Here is a 22,330-nt window from a genome sequence, read left to right on the forward strand (position 1 = left end):
ATTATATTTCCTTTCGTTGATTAATTAGAAAAGAACTGGATTACGATGCTTTCCATGAACAGGTTCAATACATGTATAACATGCAAGTGCAACATTAGTAAAGTTCAGTACCAACTTTGTGGTCCTTATATACTTTCTGGAGACACAATAATAGGGGTAATAAATGCGCGATATTTAATTTTCATTCAAGATGTAGAGGAGTAGATGGGCTTACATACCTATAGGAAAGGAAAACCAAGTCTCTGCAAGTTGATGAAACAAGTAGCTAGTAATTTAATGTGCAGTATGGCAATCACATTATCTTCTTTCCTTTAAAAATGTACGGAACTATTGGCCCGGGCTATCTTCTCTGACCTGCAACCTGCAAAGCAAAAAGTCTAGCAACACATGAAGGATGCAAGAGGGTGTTGGCATAGTCGGAAACAAATGTTAAATGCAAAGAAACAAGACGAGTGATGCACCTCAGCAGCACCAATTCATCTTCACATATCTACTATTTAATGGTGTAACAAGTGTGTCCTGTGTCAATTGCAACAATCTCAAATATGCAAAATATGTAATAAAGTCCCTAAAAGTTTATTCATACAAGCCTTTGGCAGACAGATATAATGAGTCGCTAAAATAATCCAATGTTAACAAATCAGCTCCTCTAAATCAACATTGTTAACTCTAAAATGATACCAGTTTACCGTGTGGCAGTGTTTCAGTTTAATATTACCAATAACAACATGCAGAAGAAGAGTAGAAAAACACATGTCAACAATTAACAAGCAGCATTAGTTATGTCACTAACAATCAGTTGCAGTGGCTTGTAGGTATCAAGCTTCAACAAAGTATAAATCCGAAAATCACCAACCATCATTGACTCGAAAATCACTTGAAGCAGAAAGCAGACAATGCATTTCAAGGATCTTAAGCAAGCAATACGCTTGCAATATTGAAGGTAGCAGAAAACTTCAAGAGTAATGTGTAATGCAAGTACAAGCACTATTTTTGTTAATCAGCAATGGTTGTCTTGGCTTAAGAATAATAGAGAACCACTCAAAAAGTGTAGAATTTATTCTATTCAGCTTAACCTAGCCTTACCGATGGTGTATTTTGTCTGATGATCATATTTTATTTCACTTAAAAGTACTATAAGTTTATTAGCAGTGGTTTTCTGATAATCTTACTTTGTGTACCTATCATGCAAAATTACAAAGGCCTTACCAAGCCTTACAAATGGCACTTGCATTCAAGAACTGATGATCATACTTTGTGTACCAAAATAGGTAAAATTACAGAGACCTCCTCAATGCACACCTACAGCCTAATAATTCACATTCACTTACTGATGGAACAGAGATATACAACAGTATTTAACCAAAAGAAGTTTAATTACACAGAGACCTGGTAAAACTACAAAAGTCGGATCATCCAGAAAACTCAAGCGAACTTAGGTTTTGGCATGGGCATTGATAAAACATTTTGATGTAATGAAGCATTTTGATGTACATGACCAAGTTTTTGGATCCAATGATGAAGCCCTTTCTTGTGATCTAGACACATCGTCTTCTGAAGAAGATTCAGAGTTCCGTCATGAGCGACTGATGATTCAAACTGCTCCAGTACCTTCACAATCTGCCAAAACTCAGGTCTCTTATCTGGTTGCAAAGCCCAACACAGTTCAATTAAAGCTCTCATGGCTGGCGGGCAGTCCCCATGAATAGGTGGTCTCATATTCTGAAAGGTCCCAAAAACAAGTTCTTTTAGGATTAAATATATTCCTAATTCACAGTTTACGAAGAAGAGCATCAAAGAGAGAGGAGTTCTGTTGGGAGGGACGGTGGAGGTCTGGGGGGACATGGGTTGCTATCACACTAGAGTGTTCAGCCATGCAGAAATAGAAGTTATTCATTCCACTATCCAAATGTACGAGTCAATATAACTGATTATAAAGTTCAAAATGATAACACAATATCACAATAGTTCCAGAAATATAAGAATAAGAAAGTACCAAATATTGGATCATACCTTGTTTACAACAGCAAAAGCAGCCTGTACTGGTGTCATATCTTCATAAGGAATGGTACCAGACACCATTTCCCATAGAATAAGTCCAAAGCCATATACATCAACCTTTCTTCCGTATGATTTTCTCTTAATCATCTCTGGTGCCATCCAACGGTAAGTGCCTGGATCATCCACCAGGAGATCACAGTATGCCTCCTCACAAGCAATTCCAAAGTCAGCAATTTTCAGGTGAAAATCCTCATCGATAAGTATATTCTCTGGTTTGAGGTCCCGATGAATAATGCCTTGCGAGTGGATATATTCCATTCCAAGAGCAATGTCCATGGCAAGTGCAATCAATTTGTTCAGGGATAGGAACTTATGCTCAAGCTTATGCAGGTGCGCTCTCAAAGAACCCTCCGATATATACTCAGTAACAACACAAAAAACTGGAGGTTGTTTGCATGCACCTACGAACTGCATTAAAGGGGTCATGTGAACCAAATCACAAAGAAATTTTATAAGGACAAGAAGTTAATACAATTTCTCTATTGTCAAAAAAATGGAAACTCTAGTTATAGAGATTAGAGGCATGGAACTTTTATAGGTAGGATAACCAGATACAGTTAAAAAAATAACCTATCAAAACAAATCAGATACAGTTAAATATATGAAACAGCAGAGTTCCATGTACTTAAAATAAAATGAACCAAACAAGAAAATGATTTCTATTTACTACCTTTATAATATTTGGATGGTGGAGACGAGACAAGAGAGTAACTTCTCTGATAAACTGATTCTCCAATCTAATTCCTAGAGCTCCAATTTCGTCATCATCTGGAACTCTTATAATTTTCACCGCAACAGCTTCATCCTTGTATTTCCCATGGTAAAGCTGACTGTGTGCACCGTGTGCAAATCTTAGCCCAAGAAACAGCTTAGAAAGATCAATTGTATATTCATCTGCCGTTTCCACAGAACTAACCCTCCCAACACCATGATCAAAGTACCTACTCCATGCTGAATCCTTTCGGCTCTTTGATTTGTCATGGAATTTGAATGATGTGAAATGCCGAAGGGGACTTGTATTTGATGGAGATCTTGAACCAGGAGATCTCAACATAGGTGATTTCGATTCCCGGGGATCTTTATAAAATGACTTACTCACAATCTTCTTCTCATGTTCCTTCCTTTGTGGACGCGGAGTTGAAAATCTCTTCTGACTAGATCGAGCTTCCTTAAAGGTATCTGGAACTGATGTTTCTGGATGAGGTGATACAGTCCTATGTTTGTTTGTAGTTGGATTGCGCTGAAGTGGCGCAACAGTTGGCTCAGGTCTTGAATTAAAAGAACCTGTTCCAGGTCTAGTTTTTGCACCAGCAATTCTTCCTGACTGAATAGTACTAATAGGAATAGAAGTCAATCTAGCAGAATCCAACCTATGACAAACTGTATGAGAAAACTTTGTTCTCCTAATCCAAGAATTAACTTCATCATCCATTTCTTCAATCAGCTTACAACACCTGATAACCAATAAAAAATCTGTTCTTTTCCTCCTCCTCCACCTCAGAAAAAGATTCAAATTCAAGAATTCTCTTTGCCAAGTTTTCTATTGACAATTTCTTCAAGTCCATCAAAGGATGGTAGTAAATCAAGAAATCAAACTCCAACCTCCATACCCATATGCAGATAAACCATTAATGATCAATCAACTTTATAAACACCAAAACTAAGGCAGGTAAAATCCCAATATCTCTGTAAACTAAACCAAAGATCAAAAAATTTTAACCTCTAACAAACAACAGTTCATCAGCAAAACTATTCAAACCTACCAAATGCCACTTTCATACCAACCATCAGACATAAAACCAAACTGTTACCTCAAAAAGCAAAACAAACCCTCTTCAGCTCCAAAGTCAAACACCCCACCATCTTCTCTCAAAACCTGTAAGATCCCATACACAGATTAAAAAAATCTGAATACAAGTTTTTATTAAAAAAGAAAAAAACACCCAAATAAAATAACACTAAAACGCATACTTAATTGGCTTAAAGATAAAGAAATACCCATCATGATAAACCCCATTAACCCACCAACTCAGTTAATCATTCCCCCAAATACAAATCACAAATCGATAAAGTTAATCAAAAAAAAAAAAAAAACACCCATTTTCCTTTAAAAAAAAGAAGAAAGAAAACCTTCCCATAAAAACAAGATCCGTGTACCGAACACACTTACCCAAAGGATAATTTCTTAAAGAACCAATCTTTGATACAAACTCTTGTATTCTTGCTTTATCTTATTTATTTCCACTTTTCTCTCTTCTCTGCCTTAAGTCATCATTAATAATAAATGCAAGAGGGGGAAGAGAGAAGAAAAATCGAACACCCCATTTAACACTAATATTTTTTTTTCATATAAAACTACTAGTAGGGGGCTGGGTGGAACTAGAAGTATGGTGTAGATTTGGTCAAAGTATTAATTTTTGCTCTATATTAAGAAATTTATTAAATATATATAAATATTAAATTTAGAACTAAGTTATTAATAATTTAAGTTGCCACTTAAAACTTTAGAACTCTTAAAAGTAAATCTTAATTGTATCTAAATATATGTTTTTTTTAAATAACTACCTAGTTACTCCAATCTTCATATTATGTTTACTATTTTTTTCTATAATTTAAAAATAATTGCATATTATTTCACTAATTAATAATTTAATATTATATTTCAAGTCAGATACATGCCAAGAAAAATAGGTTAGCTAGATGAAAGAGAAGGTTAGATACATGCAAAACTATTTTGATACAATATATCTATATAAATAACACATAATTTTGCTATCATGCAACCAAAGTTCAAATTCTAATAAGATTAATAGATTAATTCACTCATAAACTAGTGAAAATTGTGTCGTTTAAAAAAAAGTTGCAAAATTATACGTAGGTGTGACCAATTGTTTTACGTAGATGATTCATGTGGACCCGTTTTTATTGCTGACTACAAAAAATTGGGCCTGAGGTAGAGTGGGCCCAGGAGTTCGGGTGGAGAGTGGGGCCCATTAGAAAATAGTCAATAAAAGACAGAGAAATAAGAAAATGGGAATAAAGCAATTTAATTGGGAAGAATACAATTGTCACTATCAGAGAATTGAGGTACGGAATGAAGGAAAAATCTCAGATTTTTTTAATCTTTTTAAAATCTTTTTCTTTTTGTCTTTCTACTGTTTTTTTTTAAATATTTATATACGGTTAAATGGTACGGTGTCACGGATATGGAGATTGTGTTTGGATGAGTTGGCAGTAAAATTTTCATATAATATATAATTTTCTTTTTCATTTTGTTTTTGGAAAAAATAATTAATTTTGTTCACAATTAATTTTTTAAAAATATTTTAATTTATGAGAGATTTTTATTTTTACCTATAAGAAATTTTCAAAAGTTATTTTCTTCTATTTACTTTGTAAGTAGTTTAGAGATTTGAATTCGTCAAATATGTGCGGTTGTGATTCTTGATCACTTATTAAAGAAAACATGAAAATAGTTTTTTTAGATCTCGTATGTGTTTGAATTTTTTTCATGAAACTTAATTATTTTTTTTCTATAAATAACTTTAAAAATCAATTCTCCTTGAATTTAATAGAAGGTGATTGTGCTGATGAGTATTATTGAAGAAATAAGAAAAAGGAAAAAAAATCTAAGTCCTTGTTCTTCTTTTTTAAAAAAGAAATTCCAGGGATTGATTGGAATAATAGAAAATTATTAGGGTTTGGAAATTAGGTGAAAAAGTCTTTTCGTTCTTGGTTGGTATCCACTTGGAGACATATTCATCGTATATTCTATGATTCTCTGCTTTTTTAAGTTTTTTATTTTTAGGTACAAACTTACTGAGTCAATTTAATAGTAGGTCCACTCACGAATGTTTTTTTTTTCTTAAAAAAAAAACTTATTAACAAGAGAATTTTATCAAAACACATATCAACGAGATATCTTTTTCATATTATTAAAGTTTGAATTCAATATTTTGTATTAAGATAAAAGAAATTTCCCCATAATTATCTCACTGTATTTCACTTGTGGCACGTTTAGGGGTTGAAGTATTACACAAGATTCACGAAGAAAATTTAACATATAAAAATATAATTTGTTCAACTTATTTTAATTTACTAAAAATTGGACTCATTTTAATTTTTATATAAAAAAATTAGTTAGTCCGTAGGTCAAACTTACCCATGAGAAATATTATCAAAATAAACTTTAACTTTTTTATTTTATTTAAAATAAAATACAATCGTAATGAAGAAAATATATAATTTTACGAGGTACTAAAAATTACAAAAGGACAATTAAAACTTATTTAATTTAAAATTGAATGAGTTGGACTATGACCCGTATTTTAACCTTTTAATCCAACTTATTTGAGTCCAAGTAATTTTTTGAGCTAATAAATAAATGCTTAATTGTTAACTCAACATACAGTATTTTAACTTATCTAAATCCAATTCAACTCGCTTATTTAACACGTCCATTAACTCACTAACTTGAAGGAAACTGTAGAAATATAAATTTAGGAAGAAAAAAAAAACACAACCATAAAAAAGGAGAAGAAGACAATTAGAATATGTTAGGAGGCATTAATCATAAATATCCGTTGTTGTCTTAATAATAAATCAAATTATTTGTCTTCTTCTCTTTTAGATGGAACATGTATGTCTCTTAAATTGTTCGATGAGACATTTTGTAATCAAAACCATACAACGAGACAACACACACATATATATAATTTTTTAACCCGAAGGGGATTACCATCCATTCATAATGTCCATTGTGTGTACTGAATGTTGTTAATGGATGAAATCTCCTGTTAATTTTATTTCTTCTTTATGTCTTTTTCTTCATGACGTAAGTGCTTACGTTTTATTTTTGTCGATTCTGACTATCTACATCTCTATTGTCTTATATATATATATATATTTCCTCATATTATCTTTCTATATTTGGTGTATTCTCAAAATAATTACATTTATTATTACTACACATTGATCTATGCATTAAGTTTAGTTAGTTTTAAAAGTAAAAATCAGTTTACCTTCTTAATTAAACTATTCAGTTCAAAATAATTCGATGTGTAGAAGCATCAAAAACTTGTTTTTCTAGATTATTATTTATCATATATCATATACAAGATATACTTGTATTTTAAATTTTTAACTACTAATAAGTCACTATACAAAAAATGATCGTTAGTAACAATTACTCTCTTTGTCCAACAATTATTGTCCACTATCGACCTAGCACGCTCTTTAAGAAACAATAAATAATATGGGTAATATTATTATTTTATCCTTTGATTTTATTAAATTTAATGTTTTGAGAAATGTGTTAGATGATAAATAGTAATTTAATAGCAAAGGTAAAATAGATACAAAGGTAAATTATCTTTTGATTTTATTAACTGATCAAGTATTGTTGGACAACTATTTTTAGGATAGTGGACAACTATTGTTGGACGAAGGGAGTAACTAACGACAATACCTTAATTATATTCTTCTAGAGGCAATAAACACTCTTTGTAAATATCCTTAAAGTCTATAACGACATAGGATCTAATAACAATTAACTAATGTCGATAAGAGTTTAACATTTTTTGTTAATGTGCATATTTATTACCTCTAAAAACTGTTTTTTGGGTAATGAGTATATACTCCCTTGCCCCTAACTACTTGTCCATATTTCTTTTTTTAATTATCCCTAATTATTTGTCTATCTTGACAAATCAAGAAAGGACAAATTTTTTTACCTATTATACCCTCAATTAATTATTTTGAAAAAGATAGAACTTATTGAAAATCTTAAGTTTTTAATTCGTTCACTTCATAATTAATATGGGTAAAATGGTAAACTCACTATGTCAATTATTATTTTCTTAATAAGTGTGTCAATTCAAAAGTGGACAAGTAATTAGGTACAAAAGAAATAATATATAGTATGGTATAGTATATTTATTGATTTATTATATAGCATACACTAGCTAGGTATGTATAATAAGTGATTTTGAAACCCACAAGGGTCGTTTGGTAGAGTGTATAAGAACAATGCAAAATAGGATGCATTAGTAATGCTTGCATTAGTAGTGCTTGCATTAGTAATGCTTGCATTAGTAGTGCTTGCATTAGTAATGTCTGCATTAGTTATACAAGCATTATTTCTTGTACATTGTTTAGTTTGATGTATTAGAAATAACAAATCTTGCATAATTTCTATTAAAAAATATATGTTTACAAAAATACCCTTCACACTTTATTTATTTGTACACTTCCTTTGCAACAAAGTTCTTTGCTAAAATATCAAAAAAAAAAAAATCTTTCCTAAAACGTCATTAGCTCTTCTTCTTTTTTTCAAAAATAATATTAAATAGTTGTACTATTGCGTCAAAATATATTTGTGAAATTTGGCTATTTTTTTTATATTAAACTTATTGTCACAATAGTATAAATTTTGATTAAATTATATTGAAATTAGATTATTTTTTTTTTAAAAGATACTTAAAAGGCAATAAAGCCTATTAAGACACGAGCAAATTAAAAGACACTGAAAAGCAAATCAAAATAAAAACAAAAACTTATGACAACAAAGAAAATGAAAAGACTTCAAGGGTAGTTTTGTAATTATTTAATCTAATGCAAGTGTTAATATGCTATGTATTACTAACACCTAAAATTCCTTGGTATTAGTAATACACAACTTAATATACAATAGAGTGTATAACTAATGTTTAGTTATACATGGCATGAAAAAGTGTACCAAACAATATACTATTAATACACATACCTAATGTATGCATTATATTTTCTAATACACTCTACCAAATGACCCACAATGTTTCCTTTTTCGTACATTTTAAACCCCACCATGTGGTTAGGGTCTTAGGGAGGTACAAAACCAAACATTTGAGCAGGACAATTCAAAATTGTTATTTGTGAAAAAATATAATTCAAAATTTATACCCCTCAAATACATTTTATCGATTGAATTGTGATGTGATGATTGAGTTTCCTTCGTTTTTACGAGTCTATGTGAATGCAAAAAGAATTGTTGAAAATGTCGTCTACTCGTCCTCATAAATGGGTCCTGCAATAAACAAATTTAAATTAATAGAACCTCAATGAAAATGTCAAACAGTGAGAAACGAATAAAAGAGAAAATTCAAAATTGATAAGTAGTTAGTATGGAATTTATTTATATTCTCTACATATCAAGCTGCTATTTTTTTTTAAATGTAATGTCCTAGTTCCATATTTGGAACGTTAGTTAGGTGAATTAATTATTGACATGTCATGGACGGTCATTATTGATCATTGAGATGGTGATTACTCCTTATATTTTCATTGAATTAACTATAGATATAAATTTGTTTGTTTATGTTAGTCAACAACTCCCTAATACATTAGTAATATCTCAACATTATCGCGTTGAAAAAATTATCCATAACGTAACCCCATCCATTATTTTCGTTTAGTCAACTAAATCGTAAATAATAAAAAATATAATCACCAACAAAGCATTATTGTACTTGATTTTGTCCAATATGTGACCGTTTAAATATATGAAAAAGACTAGCTCATGCATGAAAATGGTCCAAAATCATGTAAAAATTAATTTTTTCCTATCCACTATAACTAATGTGGTTCTCAAATACTCTCTTGCACGGACTAGCTAAAAATCCGAGTTTGAAGCTTAGATGATTACATAATTTTAATTAATTGGTCTTTATAGTCATTCGATTTTGTTTTATCTTTCAAAAGTAACTTAACTTTGTACTTGACCTCCACAATCACTCAACTTTGACAACTGACAACTAAATAGTTGAAATTAATATTCAATTATTGAGTTCTCGTCATTTTAACCAGACTTATGCCTCAAAAGCTAGTTTGGTGAAAGGAGAATTGCCCGAACATTATAAGAAGCTTAAGAATTTTTTCCCCATCTGATGTGGGATACTTTTCATCAACAACTGCTGCAATATTCAATGAACTACTAATCCAAATACGTGGGCAACTATTGTAAAATTTAATTTTTAAAAACCCTTTTTTATAAAATAAAAATAAAAAGGGGCTATCTATTGCCAATTAGTAATAGGGCAAATTACATAAATCACATACTTTTAAGGCAAAATTACAATTTATCCCTTAAAAGTTTATAATTACAGAAATTCCTCAAACGGATACAATAATATAAGCGTTGATACATGATGCGCGAGATACAATAATATAAGCGCTGATACATTAATCTGATGTGCGAGATACAATAATATAAGCGTTGATACATTAATCTGTTGCGCGAGATACAATAATATAAGCGATAATACACTAATCTGATGCGCGAAAATGATGGATTTTGGAGATTTGTAAAACTTATAGGGAATAATGATAATAAGTAAACTAAAATGTGGGATTTCTGTAATTTTTCCTTAGTAAAATGGGATGTTTGCCATTTTTTCCAATGTATTTGAACTCAAGAATTTAGGCCCAGTTTTGTTTAGTTGATCCAAATATCAAGTTTGATTTGTGGGCTTTGGAGATACACTGTATCAACGTTTTTAGATTAGAATAATAAAGCCCAAAACATACTAGAAACAATTCTGCCATACTCCACGGGCTCACTATAATTTATGGAAAAATTACCTAAGAGCTTCCATTACAGAAATACACAACTTATCTTAAATTTTCTATCATTTGAAAAAATTACAAAATACCTTCTCTCTCCGATTCTTGGATACATCACTTTATGCGATGTATCGATCGGATACATCACTTTACGCGATATATCGGGACGTTGAGGATGTATATATTGGGATATTGAGTGATGTATTTGAAACCGAGAGTGACCGAGACGCAATGTATCGGAATGCTGGGGATGTATTCGGATTCCACCAAATTTAAGAAAATTTTGTAATATGAAAAAGATTAGGGATAGAACATAATTAGCTCTTAGCACTATGCGATTTGTGTAAAGTTCCCATAATTTATTTGTGTAAAGTTCCCATAATTTATTTGAGAAAACCCCTATCTTCTTTTCTCCACTACGATCTTAACATCGTTAGCTCCACTAAGAAAGATGAAAAAATAAGTGAATTTCTTACTTATTTAAATGATTGAAAAAAAATATTTTCTCAAGACAAAACACTATGACGGTGGGATGTAGTGGGGAGTGGGGTACGGGGATGGCGGGGGTTAACATGGTTGAGGGAAAGGAGTGGGGAGAAATACTGAACTCGTAATGTCACTTATGTAACTATTGTCTTCCCTACTTTGATTAAGAAAAGAAGAAGATATTTTTATCATTCTTAAGAAACTTGTTTTCCTAGAGAAAATATTTTATCAACCAACATGAAAAAATAAGAATTTTTTTTTCTCCTTACCAAACACATCCCACCAACTATATACTAATAAGTTTGTAATAAATACTCACATAATTAGTTTACATATATTGATTATACAATAATTAGGCGACTTCGGATTTAATCTATTTAGTATTTTCTAAACTAGTAAAAATTCTTGAGAAATAATTAAGAGAGAGAGTACATATTATTTTTTTGTTTAATCATATTTTAGGAGGCTAGGAGCTTTGAGTATAGTTAAGATTTACGCATTATTAAAACGAGAATAGTGTATATGTGTTTTTTAAGTTGCGTTTAATCAACTTAAGCTCGCAGTTTTATCTAAAGCATAATTAATAAATATCTACCAAATCCCTTAATTTTTCTAGGTTACACAACTTAGTGATCGTTTGGATTAACTTATTTTTAGGTTCTTTTGACTTTTAAGTATTAGTTTTTAGTTTTGGAGGTGTTTGAAAAGGTTATAAGTGTTTTACAATCATAAATAAGTTGTAAATTAAAAAAATTAGAGTTTTTGAGTTTATTAATTAGTTGTTAAAATTGGATGTTGTTAGAAATATTAGGAGGAGTTTAAAATTAAAATTTGAAGTAATATGGACGAAATTTGAGTTGAATAACTTGAGGTGCGAGAAAGAAGATAAATTTAAGTATTAACAAAGTATGAGCGCACAAACTCATGAGTCATGACTATCGATGAATTCAAGCTAAGAGAAAAAAGAGAAAGAGAACTTTATTGATCATAATGGTTTATACACTCAATTGTAAAGGAGAACATTAAGCTGAGTCTTATAGCATAAATCTACGAAATATATTCTAATTGACTTCTAACTAGGGGTGGCAATTTGAGCCCATAGAAATGAGTCTATTTTGTCCATATTTAATGACTTGGATCACTCATATTTTAATTTGTTAAATATGGGATTCAAGCTATTTTAAGAGTCTCTATAAATATGGTCAAAATGGGTTAAATATGGGCATCCCTATTTACCCTTAATAGATCACTTAGTATTCACTTCCACTCAAAATTCTTAATTGTGCTAAAAAATAAAAAAAATTAATATTAATTTTCAAAATTCAATAAATTTTCAAACTTAATTGAAAAAGCAGTTTTTTTTTTTTTTTTTTGTGAAAAACAAAAAAAATTAAGGGTAGGTTGATGGAGGGGGGACGCCCTGGGGTGGGGGGTGCCAGGGGGAGGAGTAATTTTTTTTTCTGTTTTTGGAAAACAAAAATAATTTAGGGGTCGGTTGGTGGAAGGGGAGGGGGTGTAAAACCCCAAAAAAAATTTGAGCTAAGACTCGAACCGTTCTTCGTAATGAGTGAGATTTTTGCAAGGAATTTAAAATTTCTTGAGTATTAAGGTCTATAGATGTAGCACCTTGAGTTCCAAGAAGAAAAGAGAAAAGCATTCAAGTCATTCTTAAGTTTTGGGTAAACTTCAAACGACCATAACTCCTAGTACAGGATGAGTTAGGTGAGCTATAAGATAGAAAAGTAAAGCCCTCGAGTCCTCTTTCCAACGCCACCGAGTTTTCTCAATTCCGAGCTCTGAGCAAATAGTTATAACGGATTTACTAACGTCGCCCAAACCTAGCAGCAGCTTTGCGATGGCTCCGTATTACGGAGCCAATACGGACCTCACTGCCTGGTGCAATATTATTCTGACTCCCAGCTTGTTTTAATTATTTCTTTAAGGGTATTTTAGTCCTAAAAACCCTTAGGAGGTCATCTAAATTTCCCTAAGCGAGTAGAAAATTAGTTTTCTTAAATAAAAAACCCTCGCATTCACTCCAAAGATCCTACGGTAAAAAATTCAAGAAACGCTAAGGCTAGGGTCCATCTCTTAAGTTTTTCCTTCAAGTGCTACAACAAGATGGTTCTTTCAGGTATGTAAGCTTCCATAGTGTTGTGTTTGTTCACCCACACGCCAATCATGTTAATTTCAACTTTAAACTCGTTCTAAAAGTTGAAGCTTTGATGTTCTTGTTATGTATTCATGAATTTGCTTTCGTTCTTAAATTGGGCTGAGATTGAAGAGTTCTTGAGGTTAATGTGTCGATTTATAGAGGGGTTAGACTTAGATTCTAGTGTACATGTGTAGGTTATCTAAATCTAAAGAAAAGTTGAGTAAAAGAATTGAATTTAGGCGATTTGGGGTTAGAAAATGAAAAAGAGAAAAGTCGGGCAAATCTAGCACATGGCTCCGCGTCGCGTACCTGTCTCCCTATTTCATAAAGTTGTCTTCGCGTCGCAGAGAGGTCTCTGTTACCTCTCTGCCTCAAATGTTATTTCGCGATCAATTATTTTAATGCGTCTCTGCCTCACAGACTAACTTACAAGCAGTGAATTTTTGATCTTTTCTCATGTTTAGATATCTAAAATCAATCCTAAACATCATGAGATATTTCCTATCACAAATCACAACCTTGAATCCATAATTCAAGTTCAAGGTAGAGTTAAGAGTTAAGTTTTTGAGAATTCTCTCGAACATTCTAAGAAAGTCCGTTTAGTCCTTTTGATGAGTCTTCTACAAATTCTAATAACTTGTTTCAAGACTTGAGCAAGTGAGTATGAGAGTGAGAATAATGTATTCATGAGTCTACCTTGTCATCATGAGATCTTTCTTATCATGAACCATAACTCTTGAATTAATAATTCACATTCAAGAGAGAGTTAATAGTAGAGGTCAAGAAGGCCTTTGAGTTCAGTTGTGAATCCTTTGAGATTAACTATCAATTTGAACTAAGTTTTAAGGAAGTAAGTCAGAGAATAAGAAGAGTCGTATACATGAGTTCTATATAGTTATGTAGACCATCGAGTCGAGTTGTTTTATGCCATAATTTCGAATGAACTTCGTGAGTTGAGCATCTTTCAGAAAAATGGTATCTTCAAGTTCTAAGTCTTTAAGTGTTGAGTTCCTAATCCCTTTTAAGAAGTATCTTTGAGTCCTTGAGTTGAGTATTTCATGCTCATTATTCCGCATGAATATTATAAGTTGAACAGTCTTGAGATGAGAAGTATCTTTGAGTCATTGAGTTGAGTAGTTCATGCTCACAATTCCGCATGAACTCTGAGTTGAGCATTCTTGAAATGAGTAGTATCATTGAAGTTCTTGAGTTCCAAGTACTTGAGTTCTATCTATGGTTATTGAAAGCCTTGCATTGAGTCGTTCATGTCCATAATTCGGCATGAACCATATTTTAAGAAGTCTTTTACAAACATTTTAACTGTTTTAAGACTTAAGTTTTGAGTTCAGTAAAGAGTAAAGTTGAAGTTATTTTCTTAAGTATATGGGGACTAAGTATTCTCAAAGAGATTTAAAATGTTTTCACATTTAAATAAGAACGGAAATTGAGATTTCCAAAGAGCCTTCGGGCTAGTTTTCAGAAAAGAGTAATCGCTTTCTAAATAAAGTAAGAGGGGCAACTATGATTTTCAAGATAGCCTTTGAGCAAAGTTTTTGAGCACTAATCTCAAATCACAGAAGAAATATGTTTTTAAACATAAAGAGTGTTTTATTAAAAATATATTTTGGATTGGTTTAAGAGTCGCCACTTAATTTTTAAAGAAAAATCAAGAAAACTATTGTTTTCAAAAGACTAAAACAGTAAATCTATTGAAAACTATTAAGGGGGTTCAAGGTTCCTATTAATATTCTAGGAAGGTTTTTAAAAGACCTAGAATATCCACTAATGCGGTTATCCGACAACTAATTTGTTTGGCTAAAATAATTTTAACTTAGCTTGACTTGCAAAATTGAACTATTTTGTTAGTTAGGACCATTTTAAGGGAGAAAAATAGAAGTATGAAATATTATCTAAGCGAAATATTTAGTAAACTTATTCTTTAAGTTTTGTAAGAGGTGATCAGTTTAGTTAAATTGTTAAATCAAAATGAACGTCTTTTGGGGATTTGAATTTTTCGACCTTAAGGTTAGTGACAAATATTAACAAGCATACAAATACAATAAAATAAAGAGGGAAAGAGAGTTGGACCCAAATCTGGTTTTTGTCCGCCTGGACCAGTATTTGAGTCCATTTTCGTTTTGGGTCTTCGGCCCATTTGAGTTGCACTTGTCCTAGACTAACACATAATAATCATTCTTTCTTTGGGACCTTAGGCCCAATTTCCCACCTGCCCTAAAAACTAACAAAGTAATGGGAAAATTTAATGACAAGGACTTAGTTCCAAAATAACAAAATACACAAAAATGAAAGGTGGGCTTTTGACCCAATCTTTCCAAATTTTGATCCGTTGCATATTCTTTCAAGCTCCGAGACCTGCTTGTCGATTTTAGTGGCGGGCGGACTCGAATGAAGGAATTTGAGCCTTTGTGGCTCTCTCGAAAATGCAAGGGAGAAGGAATGAGTTCATGGTGAACTCGGAAAAATTTCACATGCAACGAAGGAAGAAAGAAAATTAGACTGACTGTAACTAATAATTAAATTAAGTGCTAATGAACTGTGTATGGTAATTAACATCCGATAATACGAGAAAAAATAATATCACTGGGCAGAAAAGACAACTTAATCAATATCAAAACATTATATATTGGAAAATGAAAACTACAACTCCAAAGCATATATCTCAAAGATAGAAGAGTACATTAATTCTAAGCAAACTGAAATTTAAGACAAACCAAACAAAGACAGTAAAAAATTACTCCTGTATATTTTTAATAGACCATACAGATAATCAATGAGAATACGACGCATATCACGCAGTACAACGAAAATAATGATATTCGAAGCTAAGGGAAAGCTAATGAAATTGCGGGTTTAAAAATGACATGCCCATTTACTGTTCAAATACAGTCGCACTAAGCCGAACACAAATTCTAAACTGAAAAATTCTTATTATTGCCATTTGCAGCGAACCAAATACTTTGGGTTTTAAAGCAAATGTAAACAGCCCACACTCAATAATAACGGTCAGACGTAATATCAATCAATAATGCAAAAACTCTTAATGTTAGCGAAGTGATGACACTAGCATCATAGATAATACTAGAGACCTCATTAGGACGAAATAAACCCTTGACATGATAGCTAACTCGAAAGAGAAGTTCTAAGACTCACACGAGCAACAACAAAAGTTGAGAAAGGAAGAAGAAAGACAAATCAACAAACAGCCACCACTGTCATCGCAACAGTGCATCGACTAAAGAGTTGGAAATAAAAATAAAATGGAGTTTACCTTCTTGTGTGCAGCGAGCTGAAACAAATGGGCAGGGGCAACGACCTTCACCGCAATAACTCGGACACGAACGGCCAAATGGAAATTCGAGCAGAAACTTAAACACAGAACCAAAGACTATTATCTTTTTTGCTTATGAAATGTTTTTAGAGTGTATTAAAGTGTTTTGCTCAAATCTCTCCTCTGTGTTTTGCTCTGAAATTTTTTCCAACTCTCCCCTTTTTTATTATATCCCCAAAAAAGAAAAATCCACGTGCAACCGAGGAAGAGATCGGTTTAAATAGGAAGAATCTAGGGTTGATTTTTGGGGGGGAAAAGATGAGGGTGAAATCGGAATAGAACAAGGAATTTTTGAACTTCAAAATCAAATTCCCTCCCAAAACTGAGCTGGGATTTTCACAAAGAAACAAAAATTCTTAACAAATCGTAACGGACAAGCGACGAGAGCTGTCCGATTTTGAGACAAGGACGAACACGACCTTGAGATTACTCCACCTGGCTGCGAAGGACGAATAAGAGTTGCTGGCTATACGAGCTTCGTACAGGTTGAGGAAGATGACGCGCGAGTGAGCTGGTCTGGATTTGGGCTCGTTCTCACTGGACTGCTGGACGCAATTTCTCTGGGTTACGCTGATGTTGCTGGGTTTCTGCTCAAGTTTGGTCTTTGCTGAAGGAAGAAGAAGAACGCAGAACATAGTGGTGGGGTCAATTTGGTGTTGGATACGCTGTACGTATTTGGTGGGCTGTTGAGATTTGAAAACAACATAGAACAAAATGGGTCTATAATTGTGGGCTGGGAATAAGAAAAAGGCTGCTGAAAAATGAAGAAATGGCCCAAAACTTAGATGGGTCAAGGATAAAATTTAATTGATTAGGATTTGAATTTAAGCTTTAGCCATCTAAATTTAAATTATAACCGATTAGAGATTTAAAAGGTAGTCAAACTTAGTTAATTAGAATAAGTTCGGCTAAAAATCAAGTAAGATGAATATAATTAATTTACGAGCTTCTTAATCTTAACGAAATAAAAATAATTAACTTACTTATGAAATAATTAATTCGAATATACAAACTAATATCAAATGAGCTAATTAACAAAGCACTTAAAAAGTAAACTCTTTTTGAAATGATTTTCTTTTTAGTAAGATGTAATGATTATATACAAAATTATATAGTATAAACATATATATATATATATATATATATATATATATTGTTTTTAAAATTATAAAAATGACTAAGATTGCTTCAAAACTAAAGAAAAACTATTATGTTTATTATTTTTATATTATTTTTTTTTGTAAAACTAATCATTTCAAGTCATTGAAAATTAAGAAGCTTGAAAGTTAATTCTTATCAGGGAGGGTTAAAATTGGGTGTCAACAAAGAGCTAATATAGTGTAATATTTTTGGGAGTAGTATTGAGCACCGATGGGGAAGAGTTCATACAGCTATCAGCCCCCTTAAACCATGTAGTCATCATGGGTAGAAAATGGTCATACTTTTTAGATGAATCATTTTTGCATAGACTAGTGGATCCACTTAGTAATTCAGGTCCTATACCTTTGGCCGGGTATAAGATGCGTTGGCAGCGTGCAGAAGATCGATGTATCATCACAATAGCTCTTATACGATAGTTGTCGGTTAGAGAAACTCCCACAATAGTATTTGCATGGTTCCTCAAAGGATTCTGCTTAGTATGAATGGGGGTATGTGACTTCATTCATGCATTGCACAAGTAGACTTTGAGAGGGAACATAATATGTCTTTTATGATATTATGATTTTGAGTTAAGATCATGTTTTAAACAAATTTCCTTTTCTTTATATTGCACTTGTTTTATAAATAAACTGTTTTATATTGTAATGAGTTCAGTTATGTTGAGTTGAGTTGAGCCAGGTAAGTTCTTTAGTTTCTTTCAGATTCTTTCAAGGTTATGTTATGCTTTAGAAAATCCCCTTACATGCTCGTACATTCCACGTACTGAGTCATTTGGCGCATTTTTACATGATGCAGACACAGGTATTCGAGATCATCAACAGGAGATTCGTTGATACATCCGGGAGTTCGAGTTAGCTATGGTGAGCCTCCTTATTTCCAGAGGATTTTATTTATTTTTCAGGTTAGTCAGGATGTCACGGGTCTTGTCCCGACTTCCATCTTTATCAGTTAGAGGCTTCATAGATAGTCAGTATAGTTGAGAAGTATGTATTATTCATTTATTTTATTAAATATTTTAAAGACTTAAGCTGCCTATTTTATGGCAAGTTGAATATATTATTTTATTCTAAGTTGTTCATTTGAGTTGAAGTTTTGAAAAGTTGAGTTTATTGAATTTTATTTAGTTTTAAGTTTTTGCATGCTTAAGTTAGTCTTTCGCTTGTAGTCAGTCAGGATGAGGGTTCGCTTGGGGACCAACAATGGTCTTCGAGTGTCGGCCACGTCCAGGGTGTAGACTCGAATCGTGACGGGGGGTTCCCGGGGGGAGGGGTATATTTTTTTTGTTTGAACAACCAGAATTTTTTTTGTTTTTGGAAACAAAAAAAAAATTAGGGGTAGGTTGGTGGAAGGTGTGGGGTTGGGGGGTAAATTTTTTTTTTTCGAAAAAATAGTTTTTTTTTTTTGGAAAACAAAAAAATTTAGGGGTCGGTTGGTGGAAGGTGGTGGCGTGGGCGGTGCCCGGGGGAGGGGGTAATTTTTTATTTTTTTTGAAAAAACAGATTAATTTTTTTTTGGCAAACAAAAAAAAATTAGGGGTAGATTGGTGGAAGGTGGGGGAGTGGGGCTCCCCGAGGGGTGGGGGTGCCCGGCGGATGGGGTAATTTTTTGAAAAACAGATTTTCTTAAATGGGTTAGAACCATTTTATCCAAACCATATTTGATCAAATCCATATTTATCCATATTCTATTTGGGTGCATTGTAACCCAAACCTTTTTTACTCAATCCAAATTCAATCCATCCGAATCCGATCCAATCCAACCATTTGCCACCCCTACTTCTAACAAACTATGCCAGCTCATCATCAAGTAACTAACTAATGGAATGAATCGTTACTAACTAATGGACCAAATTCATTACGTAGCGTGAGCGTGACTAATTAATGGATCAGATTCATCATGTGATGCATCTGGACACCTATCATATATTTTCAAAACAAAAATATTCTATTTATCTCAAGATAGTCCCAACAAAACACAATTTCAGTTTTTTCTATGGGATCAAAAATTCAAATCAATTACTGGAATTTGAACTTCTTAGGCTTAATTTCTAAATTCCTTAAGACAGAGATTACTTTATCAAAATTGGAAGCTAGAAGGATTTATTATTTTACATTCAGTGTCTCTACATAAAACTTCGGAGTTTTAATTCAGGACTAAAATTCTTTTTGAGAATTGATTAATCTTGCGATTAATTAATTATGGAGTGGCACAAGAAACAATTCGATGTTATTTTCATCAGAGAAATCAAATTTATATTGACTAATTAATTGTGCACATAAAAACAAAAACTAAAGATTGATATGAAAGAGTAGCACGTCTTGTTCGATAAAACCCAAAATAACACTGGTAGGAAATAGGAATTAAATATAATTGAAGAAAACCTTAGAAGATATCAGATATTTGCTACGTGGAGCTTTAGAAGTAACATTAGTGTAAAGTATAAAAATAGTGTATATCCTATCAATACTTCTAATTTGAATGGGACATAGTACGTAGCTGTGGTCAGTACTCGTCTAATAAATGTAAAACACTCAATACCACCACAATCTCGTATTGAAGATAAAATGCTCCCTAACAAAGATAATTCTTTATTCATGATAACTCGATTCGATAATTCTTTGCCCAGGACAACTCAATCCTGAGACATATGATTAAGAATAAAGAAATATTTATCACTCCACCACAATTCTTATTTGGTTGTATTATGAAGCTACCTTTACTTGTTATAGCCTGTATCTAATTTTGTTTTAAAGTTTACAATCTCATATTTAAAAATGATAATTTTAATAATATAAAAATTAATTACACAATGTCTATACGTTACATTCCGATCCATGTGCGGTAGAAAACTACCAATACCACTCACCAATTTTCTTGTCGCACGTTGATTAATGTCCGGTAGAAGATAAGGATGGTGTATAGTCAATTTCACTTTCTATCATACAATTCTGACATGTATGTATATCGGGGCGGAGTTAAAAGTCTGGATTCAGATTTTATCGAACTGAATAATTTTTGTTTAAATATTTGTATTAAGAAATTTAGTAAATATATAACATATTAAGTTTTGAAACCTCATATTAACACTTTAAATTATCTTATAAAATTTAAAATCCATAAAATTAAAATGATAATTTTGCCTCTTTAGGTATATTTCAGGACAAGAAGGTTAAAAGTTTTAGAGTAAATGAAGAAAACCATTAAAATTGTGATACATAAGAGTCGTAAATAAACGATACTTATTTATTTTCGTGTAACATCCCTGATCCCAGACCAGCTATATTTTCTTATCTCATGAATTGTGTGACACGTATATATTATATTATATTATAAGAAAGAAAAGATGATTATGTTTCTGTCGTAATAAAGAATTATAAAAGATTTAGATGGTATAGATAGATATGCTAAGCTGTAAGGCGCGGCGAACAGCAAGTGCATATGGGCTTCAACATCTGCCAGCTATCAACATATATAGCGTGACATTGAAATACATGTTTTAGAACGTAACTGAACACATGTTTCAGTTAATGCATCAATTTTTTCCAAACTATTCATATAGAAAATGCGGGGATGGGATAAGCTCTTCATAATGAGGTTCAAAGCTAAGAATGGAAACCATAGTGATCCACAACCAAAAGAATATCCGAATTTTTCCACACCAACGGACCCATAGATTTTGGTTTCAGACTCTGAATATGAAACCTTCTGTAGCGTGAATCAAAATATTTGAGCTCCAATACAGATATTGGATAACGAGTAGGAAGTTAAAAAAAATAACCTAGCCATCACCTAAAGATTTATGTTTCGCCATAAATTTTGATATTAAAAAGATTGAGCTTTTAAAATTGTATGTTTTTAAATTTTGAAGTTGTTTACACCAAAAATGATCTGTGATATTTGAAGAAAGTTTTTAAAATCTAATCTAAAATTTAAGGCTAAGCATACGGAAGTTTTCAATATTTGAAATTTCACGTTTTGCCAGCATTATTCCACGTAGATGAAATGTAGGGTGAAAGTGATTGGCTAGTACCTTCTCGGTTATTACCTTCCCTTTGGGATTGTTTGCTCTTTTTTTGAGTTAATATTTCAGGTCACTCAACTTTCAATAGTTCACTTAAAAAGTTTCTCAACATTGAATTGTTTACTTCGAAAGTCACTCAACTTTGTTTTATATTTCAAAAGTCAATCAGTTATTAATAATTCACTTAAAAAGTCACGTAACTATTGATATTTTACTTAAAAAGTTACTCAACTAATTTAAATTAATTTTTTCATTAAATTTTGTAAAATACAAAAAAAATTAACTATTTTTAAAAAAAAATAATAAGATGCTTATTTTAATTATTTTATTGAATTTCTTTGAAGTATAATTTTTCTTTTTTAAAAAAATGGTACTGTGTTGCGTCTTTTTTTTTTATTACTGCTTATCAATTCCAACTTCTTCTTTTTTGGATCATTTTTTAACATATTTAATTTCAGTTATATAATTGATAAAACGGAAAAAGTTCTTTTTGGGTCAA

The 22,330-nt window shown here is 31.8% G+C and overlaps 1 protein-coding gene across 1 annotated transcript; it reads right to left on the bottom strand.

Moving 5' to 3' along the window:
- Nucleotides 1-1,173: 1,173 nt before the first annotated feature.
- LOC125822698 (serine/threonine/tyrosine-protein kinase HT1-like) lies at nt 1,174-4,368 on the bottom strand. Its single transcript, XM_049502130.1, has 4 exons — nt 4,232-4,368; nt 2,732-3,937; nt 2,014-2,469; nt 1,174-1,722 (listed from the first exon to the last, which is right to left on the bottom strand). Exons 2-4 carry the CDS (start codon nt 3,491-3,493, stop codon nt 1,426-1,428), a joined length of 1,515 nt encoding a protein of 504 aa, XP_049358087.1. The 5' UTR covers nt 3,494-3,937; nt 4,232-4,368; the 3' UTR covers nt 1,174-1,425.
- Nucleotides 4,369-22,330: the final 17,962 nt, after the last annotated feature.

Source organism: Solanum verrucosum, unplaced genomic scaffold, assembly GCF_900185275.1.
Source record: "Solanum verrucosum unplaced genomic scaffold, falcon-dt-bn FXZP01000103.1, whole genome shotgun sequence".
NCBI lineage: Eukaryota > Viridiplantae > Streptophyta > Magnoliopsida > Solanales > Solanaceae > Solanum > Solanum verrucosum.